Source organism: Melanotaenia boesemani, chromosome 21 (assembly GCF_017639745.1).
Source record: "Melanotaenia boesemani isolate fMelBoe1 chromosome 21, fMelBoe1.pri, whole genome shotgun sequence".
NCBI classification, from domain to species: domain Eukaryota; kingdom Metazoa; phylum Chordata; class Actinopteri; order Atheriniformes; family Melanotaeniidae; genus Melanotaenia; species Melanotaenia boesemani.
This window is the reverse complement of record NC_055702.1, coordinates 25,373,432-25,392,742: the sequence shown is the minus strand read 5'-3', so window position 1 is coordinate 25,392,742 and position 19,311 is coordinate 25,373,432. Positions and strand designations below refer to the sequence as shown.

The window sequence follows — 19,311 nt, the reverse complement described above, 5'->3', positions numbered from 1 at the left end:
GGAATAAAAAAGAAAACCAGTTAAAGTGGTTTCAATAAGCATCACGGCTTTATTTGAACATCTTTCAGTCCTAAAAGATTTCTTTTCAGAGTTAACTGAGATCAGGCTCAGCTACACCTGACCTTCTGATGGGTGGAAAGAAGCAAAGCCAGAGGAAAAGGCTCCGGGAGTGAGAGGAAGAGATGTGAAGAGCCCAGAAAGAGACCAGAAATCTGCTATTTTTAATGTGAACGCAGCATCATGAAAACCCTGCTGCCAAACTGGCACGAGAGCATCAGACTGCTGCTCCTCTTTAATGTCTTCAACCACCAGGTAGGTTTGACAGTTCTTTCAAAAGTTTTAAAAAATCCTTTTGGACTCTTCTGTGTAGGATGTGTCTGATTTAAACTTAGTTTAAGACTCTATAGACAGGTTATTTGTTCAGAACTAATTAATACAGAATACAGAACATTCATTTAATCATATATTTATATTTTTTATTTATTTCTTGTTGGCCACTTTAAGTTGCATTTATATGCACTTGTAGAGCCTAGAAATACTTGTTGAGTGAGATTTATTTTCTACTACATAGGATCTGTTTTAAAACAAATGTAAAAGAAAAAAGAAAGAAAGGGAATTAATTATTATTTAAATATATATATATATATTTATTTCTTATTTCTATATATGTTTTACAACTGTTAATGACTTCTTATTACCAGAAAGTAAACAAATAAATATGTATTTATGTATAGCATAAATAAATGAATAAATACATTTATTTAATTGATTTATTTGTTACTTACAATAAATAATTACTTACTTTAATATTATAATTTTGCTTTGGGGATTGATAAAGTGCGTTTACAGCTCATTTTCATTTAATTTTGTTTCAACACACACTGAAACAGGATGACAGCAGTTTTAGATTTTTTTCCTCTGGGAAGGTTGTTCTGGATGACTTCTTGCCAATATGATCCCACTGAATATAAATGGTCATCAAATAAATTTTTGTAGCGCAGGTGGCAGGATGAGCCTCGACAGAAGATATAGACCATGCAAAGTTCAGTTGCTGACCTCACAGCATGGATTTGACTGAGCTGCTATCATACGTTTTGTTATTGGACCAAAGGGGTTTATGTTCATATTATATATCTATGAAGCTGGCATGAATGCAGTGAACTGAGCTGATAAACTGTCTGGATTAATTGTAGATTACATTAAGGTGAAAAGGTTCCCTGAGCAGCAAAAGTTGCTTCTGGTAACATACTGCCACCAAGTGGACAAATATTGACACTACAACATCAAATTATCACTCGCTTCCATCCACAGGCAGCATGCACTCAATAGTCATATTATCAGGCTCACCTTTCAATTACTTGTTAACACAAATATCTAATTAACCAATCACATGGCAGCAACTCAACACACGTAGCCATGTAGACATGGGGAAGATGACTTGCTGAAGTTCAAACTGAGCATCAAAATGAGGAAGAAACAGGATTTAAGTGTCGAACGTGGCATGGTTGTTGGTCTGAGTACTTACTAGAATTTTCACACACAACCATCTCCAGGGTTTACAGAGAATGGTCTGAAGAAGAGAAAATATCCAGTGAGCAGCAGTTGTCTGGACCAGAATGTCTTGTTGATGTCAGAGGTCAGAGGAGAATGGGCAGACTGGTTGGAGATGATAGAAAGACAACAGGAAGTCCAATCAGCACTGGTTCCAACCAAGGAGAAGATGCAGAAACGTTGCTGGTCTGATGAGTCTCCATTTCAGCTCCACATTCAGATGCTAGGCTCAGAATCTGCTGGAAACATGAAAACATGGATCCATCCTGCCCTGAATCAATGCTTCAGGCTGCTGCTGGTGTAATGGTGGGGGGAGATTTTCTTGGTCCACTTTGGGCCCCTTAGTACCAACATGGCCTGGTTTAACCAGCACAGCCTACCTGAGTATTGTTGCTGACCATGTCCATCCCTTTATGACCACAGTGGAGCATCTTCTGATGCTACTTCCAGCAGGATAATGCACCATGTCACAAAGCTCAGATCATCTCCACCTGCTTTCTAGAACATGACGATGAGTTCACTGGACTCCAACCTCCTCCACAGCCACCAGATCTCAGTCCAGTAGAGCAGCTTTGTGATGTGGTGGAACGGGAGATTCTCATCATGGATGCAGCCGACAAACCTGCAGCAGCAGTGTGATGCTGTCATGTCAATATGGAGAAAACCTCTGAGGAAGGTTTCTACCACCTTGTTAAATCTACTCCGGAATAAGGGGGGTCCAACCCGGTACTAGAAGGTGGACTTGATAAAGTGGTTGAGTGTATAATGTTCAGGACTCGATGCACCATAAAATCTGACGGCCATTTTCAAAAAAACAAGCACACCATCATCATTAAGTCAGTGATGTAGTTAAGACATTTATATTTATGAGAAATGATGTGAATGGAGTTGCTCATAGCAACGGGATTGTTGGTACGATGCTGAAACATTTGGGACTTCGTCCAGCTCAGAAACGTTTGGATTTTCTTAATACAGCTTTATTATGTCGAGCTGTTAACATCTAAATAACTAAAAAAATGTTATTATATTTAGGCTGTTTTTTATTACATGAAATCAAAATAATGATTCAGTACACTGACGAGAGTCAATCTCTTTTAGATTAATAATGTTTGTAATTTGTTTTGTCCCAGTTTCTGTTCCTGGGGCAAATGTAGCTTTTGAATTGGGACTGTATTAATACTTAAAATGTTCATCATCTTCTTCATTTATCTATACTTGTTTGGTCCAATGCAGGGTGACGGTGGGGCAGCTGGAGCATATCCCAGCTGCTGCAATGACAGTCTCTTAAATATAAACTGCTGCTATAGAGAAATGCAGGAATTCAGCTTGTAAAGTAAAAACCTTTCTCTCTCTGAATCCTTGTGAAAGGCCACCAGCTCGCTGCTTGAAAGTCTCATTTCTAAGCGCTCTGAGTACTCGGAGAACTGCAGCAAAACCCTGACAACAGATGCATTTCCAAAAAATGGTGAGCTTCTGTCTGGACGATGATTATCTTTGTTTTTAAGTCCTACAGCAAATGCTCAGATTAACATCTTTCATTGCAGGAAACTTCTGTAAAGGATCCTTTGACATGTTTGTTTGCTGGCCTCATTCCCCTCCTGGTAACGTGTCCGTTCCCTGTCCTTCTTTCTTACCGTGGATCCGTGAAGGTAACATGTTTTATCTCTTGTCTGATGTCAAAAATCATTAAAAACTGCTATAGCAAGTCAGCTGATTCATTTTTAGAAGTTCAATTGAACACTTTAGAGCAGGGATATCAAACCCTGGTCCTTGAAAAAAAACAAAAAAAACAAAAAGAAGAACCAAGCCCAGCCAGTCTCAGCTTCCATAGAGAAAACTGTGGTAATGTGAACATTACACGGTATCCTGGGCACAATGACAAAAAAATTGTTCTCCTTTTTGTGAGATGTTGTGAATTAAAAAAAACAAAAAGTTTTGCATCTGAATTTAAAATATGTGCAACCCCAATCCCTGTCTGTTTGGGCCACTAATCACTATTCTTTTAAGACTTTCTTATCTCACAACAAAACCAAATATGATTTTGAGCAGTTTAACTGAGAATTCAGCCATATTAAAAGAAATTATTGTAGAATGTAATATAATGTATATAATGTATAATATAATCTTATATATAATATAATGTGAAACATACACTCCGCAGTGTTTAACAGGCTTTAATGATATTTAATAGCTTTTGTTGTTGCTTTAGTGGCTTTCTAGTGAAAAAAATACCTGTTGTTGGGTCACTTGTAAGAATATAGACAGTTGTCATTGTATAGTTTTTCTTTTTTTTAAATAAGCATTTGAATCCCAAAAACCTAAGATCTTCCAGTTGATGGAGTTTGACAACCATTTGCCAAAATGGCCGTTTGGGAGACCTCCTGAACTCAACTATAACATCTTTTATAATCCTGTAAAAGCTGATCACTAGAAAACTGATCACTATTTTAAACACTGAAAAAGGTGTGAAAAGTAGCCGCTTTCTCCCTGTTTGCAATTTGTGTGGGAATGAATGAAAAGCGAATAAATCAATCATTCAGCTAGCTTCTCTTTTTAACTGCACTGGTGGAGGAAGCGTTTACATCAGCGTGTCTTCCATGCACCTGCAGATGATACCAGGATGGTGCATCGCGAATGCTTGGAAAACGGCAGCTGGCGACTGCTGCGGAACTCCTCCGAGCCCTGGCGGGATAAGTCTGAGTGTGTGAAGGAGGATCACTTCAAAGACAAGGTGAGGAGGACTGAGAGCTTTTGGCCTAGATGCATAAATGATTCTATAAACACCATCGTGCAGAGTTTGTTTAACAGTCAGAAACAACTAAGCTGGGTTATGTTTTCCTCATGTGTTTCCAGGAGGATGAAATGCTTCGTCAGACAGCACTGAGGCTCATCTCCATCATCGGTTATTCCCTGTCCCTGTTCTCCCTCACTCTGGCCACGCTCCTCATGGGCATGCTGAGGTCAGTTCTTAACAGGAAAATATTCTCAGTCTTCATTCTTTAGCACCAATCTCAGCTTTGTAACCTTGGTTATCCTTTTTCTTAGATGTTAATGTGCTTGACTTAAGAAAATAAAAAGCTGAGATCTGGTATATATTAACATATAGTAGTATTTTAAAGGGAAATGTAGTATAGATGGAGAAATAAGTCTGGATAGAGTGATGTACAAATTCATGTCCTCATGTTTTGATTCCAAGCAGTCAAACTTTCCTGTTTTCTTTTGAGGTTCCCAGACTTTCTGAAGGTATTTCAGAGTTTGTCTTTGGACTTTTCCTCCATTTTCAGTCCAGACTTGTGACTCATTCAGGCGTGAAAAAATCGGTGTTGTGGCTACGTAACATAACAGGCAGTTCAGAAAAGAAAAGACTTTAAGCTGGTACCAGTAGGCTGTTGCAAAGACACATAATCTGTTTCATTCATTCATTCATTGCATCTACAATAGTATACAAAGATATATAAAAGCTAACACTCTTTATATCTTGGGAGACTTGATGGAAATTTATGAGTATGTCAGAGTTCAGCTAGACAATAGACTAGACTGGAAATGCAACACAGAGGCATCTAGAAGAAGAGACAGAGCAGACTCTACTTCTTAAGGAAGCTGAGATCACTCAGTGTCTTCACCAAGATGTTTCATATCATCTACAAGTTGTTGTGAAAGTGCAGTCAGCTCTGCAGCATCTGTTGAAGCAGCAGCATCAGAACCAGAGACTTAAAGAGATTAAACAAAATGATCAAGAAGGCAGGTTCTGTGCTGGGGATAACTCTGGTTCTGGTTCTACGCTGGAGATAACTCTGGTTCTGGTTCTGTGCTGGGGATAGCTTTTGTTCCGGTTCTATGCTGAGGATAATCTGGTTCTGGTTCTATGCTGGATATAGCTCTGGCTCTGGTTCTATGCTGGGGATAGCTCTGGCTCTGGTTCTGTGCTGGGAATAACTCTGGTTGTGGTTCTGTGCTAGGGATAGCTCTGGTTCGGGTTCTGTGCTGGGGATAGCTCTGGTTCTGGTTCTACACTGGAGATAACTCTGGTTGTGGTTCTGTGCTGGGGATAGCTCTGGTTCTGGTTCTGGTTCTACGCTGGGGATGACTCTGGTTGTGGTTCTGTGCTGGGGATAGCTCTGGTTCTAGTTCTGTGCTGGGGATAGCTCTGGTTCTGGTTCTACGCTGGAGATAACTCTGGTTCTCGTTCTGTGCTGGGGAAAGCTCTGGCTCTGGTTCTGTGCTGGGAATAACTCTGGTTGTGGTTCTGTGCTGGGGATAGCTTTTGTTCCAGTTCTATGCTGAGGATAATCTGGTTCTGGTTCTATGCTGGATATAGCTCTGGCTCTGGTTCTATGCTGGGGATAGCTTTTGTTCCGGTTCTATGCTGAGGATAATCTGGTTCTGGTTCTATGCCGGATATAGCTCTGGCTCTGGTTCTATGCTGGGGATAGCTCTGGCTCTGGTTCTGTGCTGGGAATAACTCTGGTTGTGGTTCTGTGCTAGGGATAGCTCTGGTTCGGGTTCTACGCTGGAGATAACTCTGGTTGTGGTTCTGTGCTGGGGATAGCTCTGGTTCTAGTTCTGTGCTGGGGATAGCTCTGGTTCTGGTTCTACACTGGAGATAACTCTGGTTGTGGTTCTGTGCTGGGGATAGCTCTGGTTCTGGTTCTGGTTCTACGCTGGGGATGACTCTGGTTGTGGTTCTGTGCTGGGGATAGCTCTGGTTCTAGTTCTGTGCTGGGGATAGCTCTGGTTCTGGTTCTACGCTGGAGATAACTCTGGTTCTCGTTCTGTGCTGGGGAAAGCTCTGGCTCTGGTTCTGTGCTGGGAATAACTGGTTGTGGTTCTGTGCTGGGGATAGCTTTTGTTCCAGTTCTATGCTGAGGATAATCTGGTTCTGGTTCTATGCTGGATATAGCTCTGGCTCTGGTTCTATGCTGGGGATAGCTCTGGCTCTGGTTCTGTGCTGGGAATAACTCTGGTTGTGGTTCTGTGCTGGGGATAGCTCTGGTTCTAGTTCTGTGCTGGGGATAGCTCTGGTTCTGGTTCTACGCTGGAGATAACTCTGGTTGTTGTTCTGTGCTGGGGATAGCTCTGGTTCTGGTTCTATGCTGATGATAACTATGGTTCTCATTCTATGCTGGGGATAGCTCTGGCTCTGGTTCTGTGCTGGGAATAACTCAGGTTGTGGTTCTGTGCTGGGGATAGCTCTGGTTCTGGTTCTATGCTGAGGACAACTCTGGTTGTGGTTCTATGCTGGGGATATCTCTGGCTCTGGTTCTATGCTGGGGATAACTCTGGTTATCATCTCAGACATCACCTTTAGGAACAAGTCTTTGAGCTATTAGCTGGAAGACTAAAACAAAAACTATCTACAGCAGATGAACAGGATCTGAAACAAGAACAAGTCCGGCAAAGATCTGAACCAGGATCTGAAAGATGCATCTGGACCTTCAGCTGATCCATCTACTGCTGGCTGAAGCCTCATCAGAAATAGTCTTCATGGAAGGGTGGCTTTCTAGAAGCCATTCTTAAGGAAGGGAAACAGTAGAAAAGCCTGAGATATTTGGTGTGAAGTCATTGGCAAAATTTAATGCAGTAGCAGTAGACAGAAACCTTTCGACAACCAACATAAGAAAATGGTTCAACAATAACACGAAAAAAGGAACATGTGTCAGGTTTCACGCTGCAAGAATCAACCACTTCCAGCAGTGTGGATGATTCCAGCAATGTGACGAGACCTAGCAAGGTAGTAACCATAGCAACCACAGGTGTGTGTTCTCGTCCTCTTCCTCTGGCATGGTCTGCAGCTGGATTAAACTCAGTCCGACTCACAATTACATTTTTACTGACAGAATTTTAGCATGTTGGGTTTTGTCTGCTGTAGATGTTTCCTTGATGTTTTACAGAGCTGAAGTAAGTTTCACAAAATTAAACAGGATTAATTTAGTTGAGCTCTAGTCGCCTTTCTCTAACATGTACCTGTACAGGTTAGTTACTGAGCGTTCCTCCACGGTTTCCCTTTGGCTGGATGCAGAAGTTTGTTGAGTGGTAAGAGCCTAATGAAAACATCTGTGTAAAATATGATCTATGGTGTTGAACGTATCTCATAATATCTCTGTTTAGGTTTTCTAATTGATCTCGGGCCTCATACTTTCATTTAATTATAAAGTCTGATTATTGGTTGAAATTACAAAACTGACTTTGTTATTCATGAATGAAATGTTAAATTTTCTGTGATACTTGTTATCGCTAATAACAGCTTGATCCAATTTTTAGGCTAAGTGTTGGTGTTTTTCCAGTCAGTCACAGAATAGATTTTAAACCCTTCTGCTTGTTTACAAATCCCAGAATGGTTTAAGCCCAGAATACATCTGTGATATGTTCAGAGAATATAAACCTAGCAGAGCTCTTAGATCCAAAGACTCTGGTCAACTAGTCCAGACCAGAGTCCAGACTAAACATAGAGAAGCAGCATTTAGCTGTTATGCTGCAAACAAATGGAACAAACTGCCAGTGGAGATGAAACTTTCCCCAAATGTAAACATTTTTAAATCCAGGTTAAAAACATTTCTTTTCTCATGTGCCTATGCATGAAATCTGCACGGTAACTTTTTAACTTATCTTGCTTTTAATAATTTTAATGTAATTTATTATTTTATTGTGATTATGTGTTGATTATGTGTTGATGCCTTTTACTATTTCTAAATATCTGTAATGTCTTTGTTTTATGTAAAGCACTTTGAATTGTCCTGTACATGAAATGTGCTCCACAAATAAACTGCCTTGCCTTGCCTTAATAGCAAAGAAAAATACTATAATATATTTTATGCCTAATTTTCTTTAATATGGGACATATTGAAATTTTAATTTAGAATTTGGCCTTTTATCATTTAAAACTTCCCTTATAAATTGGGCCCGCATACAGTGATCAGCTGCCCGACCTGGTCCTGGCCCTGGGACAGGGCATGCCACATGACACAAGAACTGGACTGAAGATCAGTGGCAACAGGTCTGATGGAGGGATGGGTCCTCCCCAGAACCCAGACTTCAACATTATTGAAACTGTCCAGTTCTCTGGACAGAGAACAGAACACAAGGCAGAAACATCTAAAGAGAAGCTTTGGAAAGAACTTCAAGAAGTCTGGATAGATATTCCTAAATACTACCTAAAACATATATACACTATTTCCACTTATGTTTGTACAATTTTAATGACACTACATCTGTTGTCATTTTTCTGCAACATATAAAGAAATGAGCTCTGCCTCCTGACTTACAGTAAGTTGTTAGTTTCCACTTTCTTTCTTTATAAGTTTTACACAATTTTAATATATTTAAAAAATGAATGTATGTACATCTCCTTAAGACAAAGTAAACATGTTGAATGGATTCCCTCCATCACCACATTGATGGCAGTTGCACAGAACAGCTGATTCCCAAAAAAAAACAATTTTTTTTACCATTCTGTCAATATGATCAGTCACTAATCATATTAAAAACCATAAGCCCACATCTCCATGTTATTTGATCATTTTTCATTTCCTCTTACCTTACAATATGTATCCCTGTAATGCTTTTAAAGCTGCAGAGGAAGCACAGATCAATGCCTTCCTCAGACCGCTCCTGTATCTGCTTACCAGGAAGCTCCACTGCACCAGAAATTACATCCACATGAATTTGTTCATGTCGTTCATCCTGAGGGCCGTGGCTGTCATTTCCAAAGAAACCATGCAGCACATCTGGTATTCCAACCTACCCGACGACAGCCCAGGATGGAACTCCTACTCCAGCTCTGCGGTATGCTCAGTGGTTACCATGGTGATGGATTTGTCCACTGTATGCAATTTTAAAGATGTGTCCATCTAAAACCTTACTCTTCAACAGATTCTGATGTGCAAGCTCTCCAACGTGTGCATGGAGTATTTTGTGGCCTGCAACTACTTCTGGCTCTTGGTGGAGGCCATTTTCCTTCACACGCTGCTGTTCACTGCTGTGCTGACCAAGAGGTGTCTGCTAAAGAAGTACATGCTCCTGGGATGGGGTAAGTCCAGGAGTAACAGGAGCACATGGGGGTTTGGGATAATGTTTATGGTGTAGCTCTGGTGGCTGATTTGAATTTGCAACATGACACTTGTTGCATCTTTTCAGGGGCTCCTGTCTTGTTTGTGACACCTTGGACTGTGGTCAAGATCCTGTATGAAAACACAGGGTAAGTGTGTGGGAGAAATTATTGAGCTTTTAAATCTATAAAGTCTATAAAGAAATCTGTGGAAATAAACCTGCCAGTGACATGTCTACCACGTGGTTTGGGTATGTAATGTAAAAAGTTAAGCGATTGGACTTGATGCCCATATTTGATATGTCAGGCTTTACCGGGTTAAAGATGCCCTGATAAGTCAAACCTACTTCGTAGTTTAGGACCCAGATTAAGCAAGGAAGACGTGATGGGATGATTCAGATGACTGAAGAAAACAATGTCCATACTCATTGATGATGGTGTTGATGTCAGGTAAAGGACCAGAGGAGATGGGAGTCTTTACCTTTACAGTAAATACAAAGGTGGACATGAAAAAGTTTGACCCTTTTCTCTTTCCGTCAGTTGAAAGTAGGTCTGATGATGATGATGTCCATTGTCAGGATGATAGTACTGTACATCTTGCTTCAAAGCAAAGAGTATTTAAACTTTTCAGAAGATCAGCTCAGTCAGGAAAGTCCTATTATAGGTTTAGAGTGAAAATGAAACAAAGAAAAGATCCATGACAGGGCTCCATCCTACAACCTGATCTGTCAGCTGCTAAATAATAAAGTTAGGACCTGACTGATGAGGAATATGTGGCATTGTTTTGTTTTTTCGTTCATAGTTTAGTAAATCCTCACATTTATACTTATTAATGTGTTCAGTAACTGTCTGGCACATGATATTACTTTCATACATGGCTTTTCTTTTGTACAGTATTTATAACTGCTCTTTTTCTCCCTTACACTGTTATCTTTGGTTTGTATATATGTAAATATAGATGTGTGTTTTTTCTGTTTTGGTTCTGTGCATACTGTGCATACTGTATACAGCTGTCTGCGACACCAAATTTCCCCAGTGACGGATGAATAAAGGTCTATCTAATCTAATCTTGTAAATAACCTATTCCATCATTTCTTCCTGCACTTGAACTGTCATTTGATTTATATATTATTTGCTTCACATTAACTAATGTTAATGAAATGGATTAAAATGTTCTCCATTGGTTAACTTGTAGTGTTTGTTTCCCTCTTAAGATGCTGGCCAGTAATGAACATATGGTTCTGGTGGATAATAAGAGGCCCGATTACTTTATCAGTGCTGGTAAGAGAAGTTGCTCCGTCATACATCTAATATCACTGTGCAGTCAAGTTAGTTCCAGTTGCATCATGTAGTTTTGTGGTGGAACAGAACACGAGTATTTCATACTGGGGTTGGTGGTTCCAGCCTTGTGCAGGCATGTGATGATGTGGTGAAGCTGCTGCAGTCACAAGACTGACAGAGGTTTCTGTAGATGTATTAAAAAATGAATGGATAGTATTTTTACTTGAAATGTGCCCTGGATGTGTGTTGCAGGTTATTTTCTTCATATTCATCAAGATTCTGATGCTGCTGCTGTCAAAGCTGAAAGCAGACCAGGTGAAATTTACTGACTACAGATACAGGTATTCAGGACTGTAAATTAACATCAATGTCAAACTTGTTTTCTCATGTTTGGATGTGGAGACAGAAACAAGGTTTTATCTCTAAAAATGGAAGTTAAATGTTCTAAATTCACTAGAAAATAATAAGAAGCTGTTTTTTCTGAAATAATGAGATAATTAATTTTTCAGTTTTTCTGTTTTGACTAGATCAGAGTTTTACCTTCAGGAAGAAAAAACACTAATAAGCTAGCTAGCTAAATTTGTGTTATTAATACTCTTGTTCATAGAAAAACAGATAATGTCCTGACAGAAAATTACCAGGACATTTTACTGTTAACTTTATGGACACTTAATCCAAAGAAGGAAATGAAACTTAAGAAAGAAATGAAGGAAATTAAATGTGAACAAAGTTCTTTGTTCTTGTGGAATATGTGAAGTCCTTAAAGTAGCACTACATTACTTTCCAATCTTAAAACTCCATGCACCTGACTTGTTTTGATGGCACAATGAAATTTATTATCCACATTTCTGTAGCCGTCATCTCCCTGTAGGCTGTAGAGGTAGAGAAACCACACGTCAAAGTTTATATCACTGTATAGCAACACCTCACATGCTAGCAACTGGACATCAACACACTGGCTATTTTTAACACACTGTCACTGATTCATCAAAGAAACAAAAGAGGACATTATTGGAGAAAGAGAGGAAAGAGAGAAAGTGGCAGAGCAAGAGATAAGACAAGACTTTTACTGGCTAGAGAGATCTCAGGGAAGAGACAGGATGAAGATGGATGCCAAGCAGCTTAAAAATTCAGTATTTATTTTTTGTGAAAAATGATCCTCTGAATTTATCGGAGCAGAAATTACTTTTTATGTAAAATCATCTAATTATGTCACTGTTTTAAGTTAATAAAAATGTAACTCTCATCAGTTCTGACTGTAAATGTCACCAGATTAGAGACATCCATGCATGCAGTTAAAAAACTTTCTCTCTTCTTTCATTTGCTTTTTGAATTATGTTTAACTCATAATTTTTTTCCTGGCAAAGGACACACTATAAAATTTTTTCTCTCTCATGTTTCATTCGTCCGCATCAGCTTAGCCAGAGCAACACTGGTGCTGATTCCCCTGCTGGGAATCCATGAAGTGGTCTTCACAGTGCTGATAGATGAATGTGTGGAGGGCAGCAGCCGCTATGCTCGGAACTTTGTCAACCTCACCCTCAGCTCTATCCAGGTGAAAAAATACGAACTACATGTCTGATAATAGCTTGTCTAAAATCACCTTAATGTTATAAAATTGGCTGTTTTCATTTTCAGGGGCTCTTGGTTGCTGTGCTGTACTGTTTTGCTAACGGAGAGGTACATCACCCCCCCCCCCCCACACCCCCAACTTTGTTGTCATACACAGTAAATCAAGGAGACAAGTACTGTATGTTTTATAGTTGCTATTTTCAATAAAAAAGCAACTAATACAGTTTATTCTGCCAAATCACTGTGTAAAAATGGACAAAAATCCACCAAAGATAACAGATTTAACTAATGTTAGCTAAGTCAAAGAGACCGTCGCATATATTTCATGTCATTCGACAAATAAAACATGAAGCAGAACATTCATTTGTTCACCCTAAAAATATGATTAATATCTAATTTAATCAACTTTGTCCTTGTAACATTCATTTTCAGATCACAGCTGCCCTGGTCAATAATTTAATTGCATTTCCTTGTATTCGTTTTCTTAGTAGCACTCCTCTTGTTTCAGGGCTACTCACTAAATAGAAAGACATAAATTAATTAAACACTCCATATAATTAAATGATGCTGTTACTATTTTATCCAAATAAATCATCACTACAGTAATCAGCACATTAGTCAGTTGGAATAATTGTTTATGTTGCAGTACCTCTGAAATTATTACATTAAAAGTTTAAGCCCAAAAAGACCAAAATGACAACGGCTGATGGAAACATCTGGAAAATCTAAAGATTATTAAATCATCTTTAGATCGTGATTGTTTTAGATTATCACAATTATTTTTAGTAATTGTTACAATATCTTTTTTCACCTCTATAGAAACACTTTAGTGAAACAGAGCATTGATGTAATTTCCGCCTTTTTTTGCTGCTATTTAAATCAGTCGCACACTGGCGAATTTTTAATTACATCATCTCTGTGCACCCATCTTCTGCAGCAAGACAGGAGTTTTTATTGCCACTAAACTTTTATTTCAAGTCACTCCATGTGCATTACTGCAAATGCAAGCTTTTTTTGACATTAATGTTATGGACTCAATTCCAAAGTTTAGCACCTCAGCGAGTGTTTGATTTTAAGCCAAAATAATTTGTACTTGAAGCTTTTGAGCAACTTATTACATAAAAAAATGATAGTATCCAAAGGCAAACTTTCCCCTTTTAACTGTTTAATGCTTTATAAATGGAAAAAAAAACTATTATGTTAATGTTGCAGAGGGTTAATAAAAAACACATACATCTCACAAAACACCAACTTGTACAACACAAAAATGTAAATGAAACAGCTGTTAAAAAGTCCTTGAGAAAGCTGTAAATGTCTTAATGTGTTACTCGTAGATGAAATGGTAAAACTGGGAACTCTTGTTTATTTAGGTCCAAGCTGAACTGAAAAAACACTGGCAACTTTACTTGTTCACCAACCACTTCAAGGTCAGATCCTGCTTTCGAGGAGCACCCCTGAAGCACCTGTGGAAATGTACTCGAGGGCAGCACCCTCAGTGCTCTCGTCGGTGTAACTCCTACGACGAGGGTGGCGCTTCCACCGCTCACCCCCGCCTGCTTCAGGTGGCTGTGCATGAAGGTGAAGCACTTGGAATCGGAGAAATTAAAGGTCAGAGGCTGAAGGGCTATCAAGCACCAGGGCTGGACTTTCTCACCAGGAAAAGTCTCTCCAGCAGCGATGGTGAGATGACACTCGGAGAGACCATGGAGGAGATTCTGGAGGAGAGCCAGTTCTGATCTCATAAAACACAAAATGATTGTTTGATTTTAGTACACTCTGTGAACTTCCAACACCAGATTACCAGCTTGGTAAACTGGCACCAGGACTCTCAGGGGGCCTTGACATATATATGAGTCAGACGGTGTAAAAAATGAGGCTCCTCTGGTTCGTCTTAATGCTTCAAATGTGACGAGCAAGAATCAACCAGAGTGAAGTCAGACAGAGTCTTTAACTACTGCAAGTTACTGCTTCTTCTCTAGTTGCCATGGTTATATACCTGGGCATATAGAACAGTCTCCTCTGAAGGAGATTAGAGCCAAAGCACAGCAGAGAGGGAGGGGAAGGGGTGTCGAAGGTTACAAAGCTCTCCCATCAGTGAAATATTAACTTCCCATGCACTTTTTTACCCATGCAATCTTTTTAAATTCTTCTTGTACTATAGATGGGTTCTGTTTAAAAATCTACACATTTACTACATACATACTCTTTATTTAATTCCACAAATATTCACAAATATTCAAACTAGCTTACCAGCAAAAAAACTTTGTTGGTGGTTTTGCTGGCATGATGACTCCAGAAGGGCTAGTGTTGAATCAGTATGTGTCAAATGTTGTGACTGCAGTCCTACACACGTTTTACTTTTCTCAGTCACTAATTGATCACTTCACTTTAAGAAATACAAAAGCATCCACACAGAAGAGTGATCCTGCATTGGAGAGGATTGTGGCTGACTGTCATGGATAAATTGATAAAATGACAGAACTGAACAGCAGTTGATAACTGAAATCTAAAATATATTGTAAAACAGAAATATAACAGTTTTGTAATTTTATAAAGGAAATGTATTTAGGGCTTTTTATGCTGAATATTAAATTTGCATGCTAACAGAGCCTTCTGTCTGTCCTCTGAGAGCTTGTGGATGTGTAACCGAATGCAACAAAAGAAGCAGGAACACTGGAAATGGTGGAGGTAGTATTGCATTGTATAGCTCACAGGGAATGAAGAAGAAGTAATGTATTTAATGGCAGCACAGATCGCCGCCATCTTTCACGCTGCCTCCTTCTAAGTCTCTTTCTGAGAAAAAAACATGCTCTCGTCCACCATCAACATGTGGAATTCAGAAGTAAAATCTGAACTGTGCACTGCCCTCTAGTGGATGTACTACCTAACAACCATGTCAATGTACAGACAGTTTATGTAAATAAAATGAGCATAAATGAGCCCTTAGATGTCTTACCGAATCGTACTTCTCCCAGAAAGATAACTGGGTAACATTTCTAACTGAGATGAACAGAAACATTACATTAGCTCAACATTTCTCAACCACTAGCTGGTAGTTCCTGACAAATATACAGTTGTCAAGGAAATGTCATCTTATGGCATCTTATCTCAGTTTATTTTGCAGCAGAGCCTTGTGATAAAGATTAACTATACATTCTGTGAGTAGTAAAAACTCTCTTCTGAATGTACTACAACAGTATACCAACTTCGACCCTCCTGTAATCGTGATTAAAATGGAGCATCAGGAGGTGGTCAATGCAGTCCTTAGTCTCCACCACAAGCTGTCAAAAGTCAGGCTGTTTCAAGCAAGCAAAATTCAATTCATAGAAAAGAGCTTCTTGAAAGGGTGCAAATGCCCAAAAGCAAAGGCCTGGCAAAACCTCCTGTGTGCATTGAAAGGTTTTGCGTGCTCACTGTGAAGACCTTGCATGTGGTAGGCTGTTCTTTCTCATACAAAGCCAGATTTCTATCACCTTATAAATGTTTTGTGCAAGAGGGCTGCCTGTTTCTTCAGCTGCTAGAGGTAAATCAGTGCATGAGAATAGCATAACCTGCACTTGTGCTCTTGAGAGTTGCAACAAATGTAATGTCATTGGCTAGTTAGTAAAACTACTGTGGCTTGTGGGCTAATATCTAACATACTCCTGTTATATTGTCATGAAACCCCTCTGTGATTTCTGTTCTCAGGGTTATACGCGTCTATAATTGGACAAAAAAGTGCTAGAAATTTTGTTGGACTTTTTAAACTATCAGCAATGAGGGTGCAACTGCAAGAGCTCTGTTTAAAGTTCCAATGAAATGGACTGTATGGAAGCTTGGAAACAGCAGAGGAGATGAAGACTGCACAGTGGGAGAGAGATTTTAGTGTATGGAGCAAGAGCTCTGGAGCTCTAACTGGTTAATATAGCTGAACATTTGTTCCACTGATAGTGCAACTGATTCATTATGCGAGGTACACTCATGATGTGTGGAACTGGGATTGCTGGCAGAATTCCTTGGGAATGTAAAACATTTAAAGAGAATAAGATGTTTTGTGCAGTATATTATACAAATTTGTGTGCATATCGAAAAGAAGAAATAAATGTTTGCTGTAAATTAATAATAAATCCATAACACACAACTGTATAGCCTCCAGATCTGAAAAGTGAAGCCAATCCAGAAATCACTTGAACTTTCATTCTTTTTAATAGTCTCCTTGGTGCCCACTCTGTATTTATTCCATTACAGTCTTAGACCAGTGGGTTATGCTTCAGGGCACATTTGCATTGAAATGGCCATTGTGTGCTTGATAAGTGGCCTTATATTCACTTTCAGATGTAATCCTTCGATATGTGGAAGTTTAGAAACAGTAACCCATAACAGCATTCTATAGTCCAGAGTAAGAAATATGCAATATACCATTTCCTACTGTAAATGACGTTAACATGTTTGTTTTTCTGTTATAATCCAGTCCAATCTCAATACTGTCCAACAAAATGTGTCACAGCTAAGTCGGTAAATAGTGCAAAAGAAAAGGTTAAATAAAAGACTAATATGTAAAAGATTATTGCCCTTTCCAGATCACTAAGATGTTATATACCCACCTCTGCCATTTAAACATAATACACCCACATTTAGCATTACATGAAATAGTCAAACGTGCTCAAATTGTAAAATTATTACATTTTCAAGGTTCCAAATAACCTTACACACTCATGTTTTCTTTAAAGATTGTTCAGTGCTTGCATTTTGAATTATATTTTCAAAGCTCATAAATGATTTAGTAATAGTTTTTATGTAGTTACAGTGATTTAGAGTAAACTGCAGACAGCTGAATGCATGTTACGATTATCTTTTGTATTTTAACTCACATTTCTTACTATGACTGGCCAGTTACACATATCCAAATGACACAATATCTAGACTGAAATGTCAAATAAATACAATATGAATAATACTGAATGCAAAGGGCCTATGTGCAGCAGGTCTAATGGCCTTTTCTTATTTTTATTCTTGTGAAGCTTATGATGTATTAAATGCACTGCTGTACAGATTAAAACTATCCAATGTTTATACATGTAGACTAACAACAACGTATGTGCACAAATAAAACAACAGTTAAAATATCATTTACTGTCTCCTTCAGTCTCATCTTCAATCTGGATCTGAATCTGAGATTGTAGTTTTTTTATCTGAACACAGACTACTGAACAGGTCTCTGAAGAGTTATGGGAGCCTGGTCCTGGCACCATCTAGGAAATGACTGACAATATTTACGTTTGGAACATAGTTTTTTTCATGTCAACAAATTGACTTGTATGGCTGTGTATGGGCAGGGGGCAAACTGGGATTTTATTTTGCTACATGGTGTTCTGACACATGGTGCCACACAGGGTGCCAAAGAGCGAATAATTACCATAATTACCAAAATAATTAACTTATTCAAATCTTTAATGATTAATCACAGGCTAGCTGTGGATTAATCACGTTTCAAATGTAAACGCTTAGCTAGCAGTCTGCCGAAAGCTAGGTGTCAAACCTGCAAATGCAGCCTCAACAAAAGCATGCTCGATGTTGAGAGAGGTCCTTCCGTGAAACAAAAACTCTGTTCTGTTCTGTCTGCAAAACAGCACTTTTATTGTTTGCTCCATCTTTTTGTTTTATTCTTTAATTTCCCTTCAGAAAGGCAACAGGTTTTTCAGGTTGATATGTCTTCTTCTTCTTCTTCTTCTTCTTCTTCTTCTTCTTCTTCTTCTTCTTCTTCTTCTTCTTCTTCTTCTTCTTCTTCTTCTTCTTCTTCTTCTTCTTCTTCTTCTTCTTCTTCTTGGTAGTGGTCACACAGTGATTTGGTGCATCACTGCCACCAACTGGTGAGGAGTCAGAATGTCAGAGGTGACAACTGAGTGGTTAATTGTGGGGATACTGTATTGGGATGGACATCAAGCATCAGCATCTGGGCTGAGCTGCTCTGACATGAGCTGGTTATTCGGTTGTGTTTTTTTCCACCTCTAGTTTTGTCGAATCTCTGCTCTCCCTACATGTGGAAAGAAGTGCACTTTAGTTTAAAACTAGTTCCCGACGTATTGCCATTGTTTCAGAGTTTTTATGGAAAGTGTCAAGCTCAACAATTCTCTCCTTTTACAGCAAACAGTGATTAAACAGACTTTTCCTCACAATCTAGAGGTTTTATTCCTGCTGTATGTCTCTTCCAGCAGGGAAACACACCAGATGGCTAGAAAATAATCAGAAATTGTTCCATCTGTGTTCTATTCTATTCTTTTGTAGTTTTTGTAAGTCATTTTGTTTAAATACAAGATCACGATTTCTTAACACAATAACATCTTGGGCATCAGTGCAGGCAGCTTATTCAGTACTTGGTTGAGCCAAAGAGCTGGACAAATCTTTCCAAGTCATTCTGTTGAGTAGAAGAGTTAAGCTAAGTGCATAAATGCTTCACACAGCTATCATTTAATTAATAAATCCTGAACTTTCATCTTTCTTATTGTTGGTGGCGTACATCTGTCTTTCACCTACACAACTCAAAAAGTTATGGACAGATTTTGAGTCAATTTCAGGAAGTCTCCTAAATAGAATAAGAAACAAGTGATCATATGTTAGAGGTGATCTGGATCTCCACCTGGATCCAGGAGTTTTGTAAAGGATTCTATACTAAGGAGAGATGGGGATAATTTTGCCATTAGAGTTTCTAACTCAAAAAATATGCCCAAAATCATTGATGAAAATAAAATAGCAATGGTTTGGTGGAGGTCTGCGCAGTCTGAGTGCTTCTTGTTCTGTTTGTTGTTGTTCTTGTTGTTTTTGTTTTTGTTTTGTTTTTTGTTTTTATTCATTAATTAATACATAATTTCAGATTTAAAACAACG

General features: G+C 38.8%; 1 protein-coding gene across 1 annotated transcript; it reads left to right on the top strand.

Annotated features, from left to right (window-relative positions):
• Positions 1–41: 41 nt before the first annotated feature.
• Positions 42–15,297, top strand: LOC121632105 (glucagon-like peptide 2 receptor). Its single transcript, XM_041973294.1, has 13 exons — positions 42–312; positions 2,920–3,016; positions 3,096–3,200; positions 4,161–4,282; positions 4,405–4,511; positions 9,177–9,333; positions 9,421–9,577; positions 9,685–9,745; positions 10,810–10,876; positions 11,129–11,217; positions 12,293–12,431; positions 12,515–12,556; positions 13,819–15,297. Exons 1-13 carry the CDS (start codon positions 241–243, stop codon positions 14,182–14,184), a joined length of 1,581 nt encoding a protein of 526 aa, XP_041829228.1. The 5' UTR covers positions 42–240; the 3' UTR covers positions 14,185–15,297.
• Positions 15,298–19,311: the final 4,014 nt, after the last annotated feature.

Bases quoted from the DNA above. Each gene is read 5' to 3' on its own strand.
- LOC121632105 (XM_041973294.1), top strand. From the start codon at position 241: ATGAAAACCCTGCTGCCAAACTGGCACGAGAGCATCAGACTGCTGCTC. The intron at 9,334-9,420 runs GTATGCTCAGTG...ACTCTTCAACAG, and splicing joins ACTCCTACTCCAGCTCTGCG to ATTCTGATGTGCAAGCTCTC. The intron at 9,746-10,809 runs GTAAGTGTGTGG...TTCCCTCTTAAG, and splicing joins ATCCTGTATGAAAACACAGG to ATGCTGGCCAGTAATGAACA.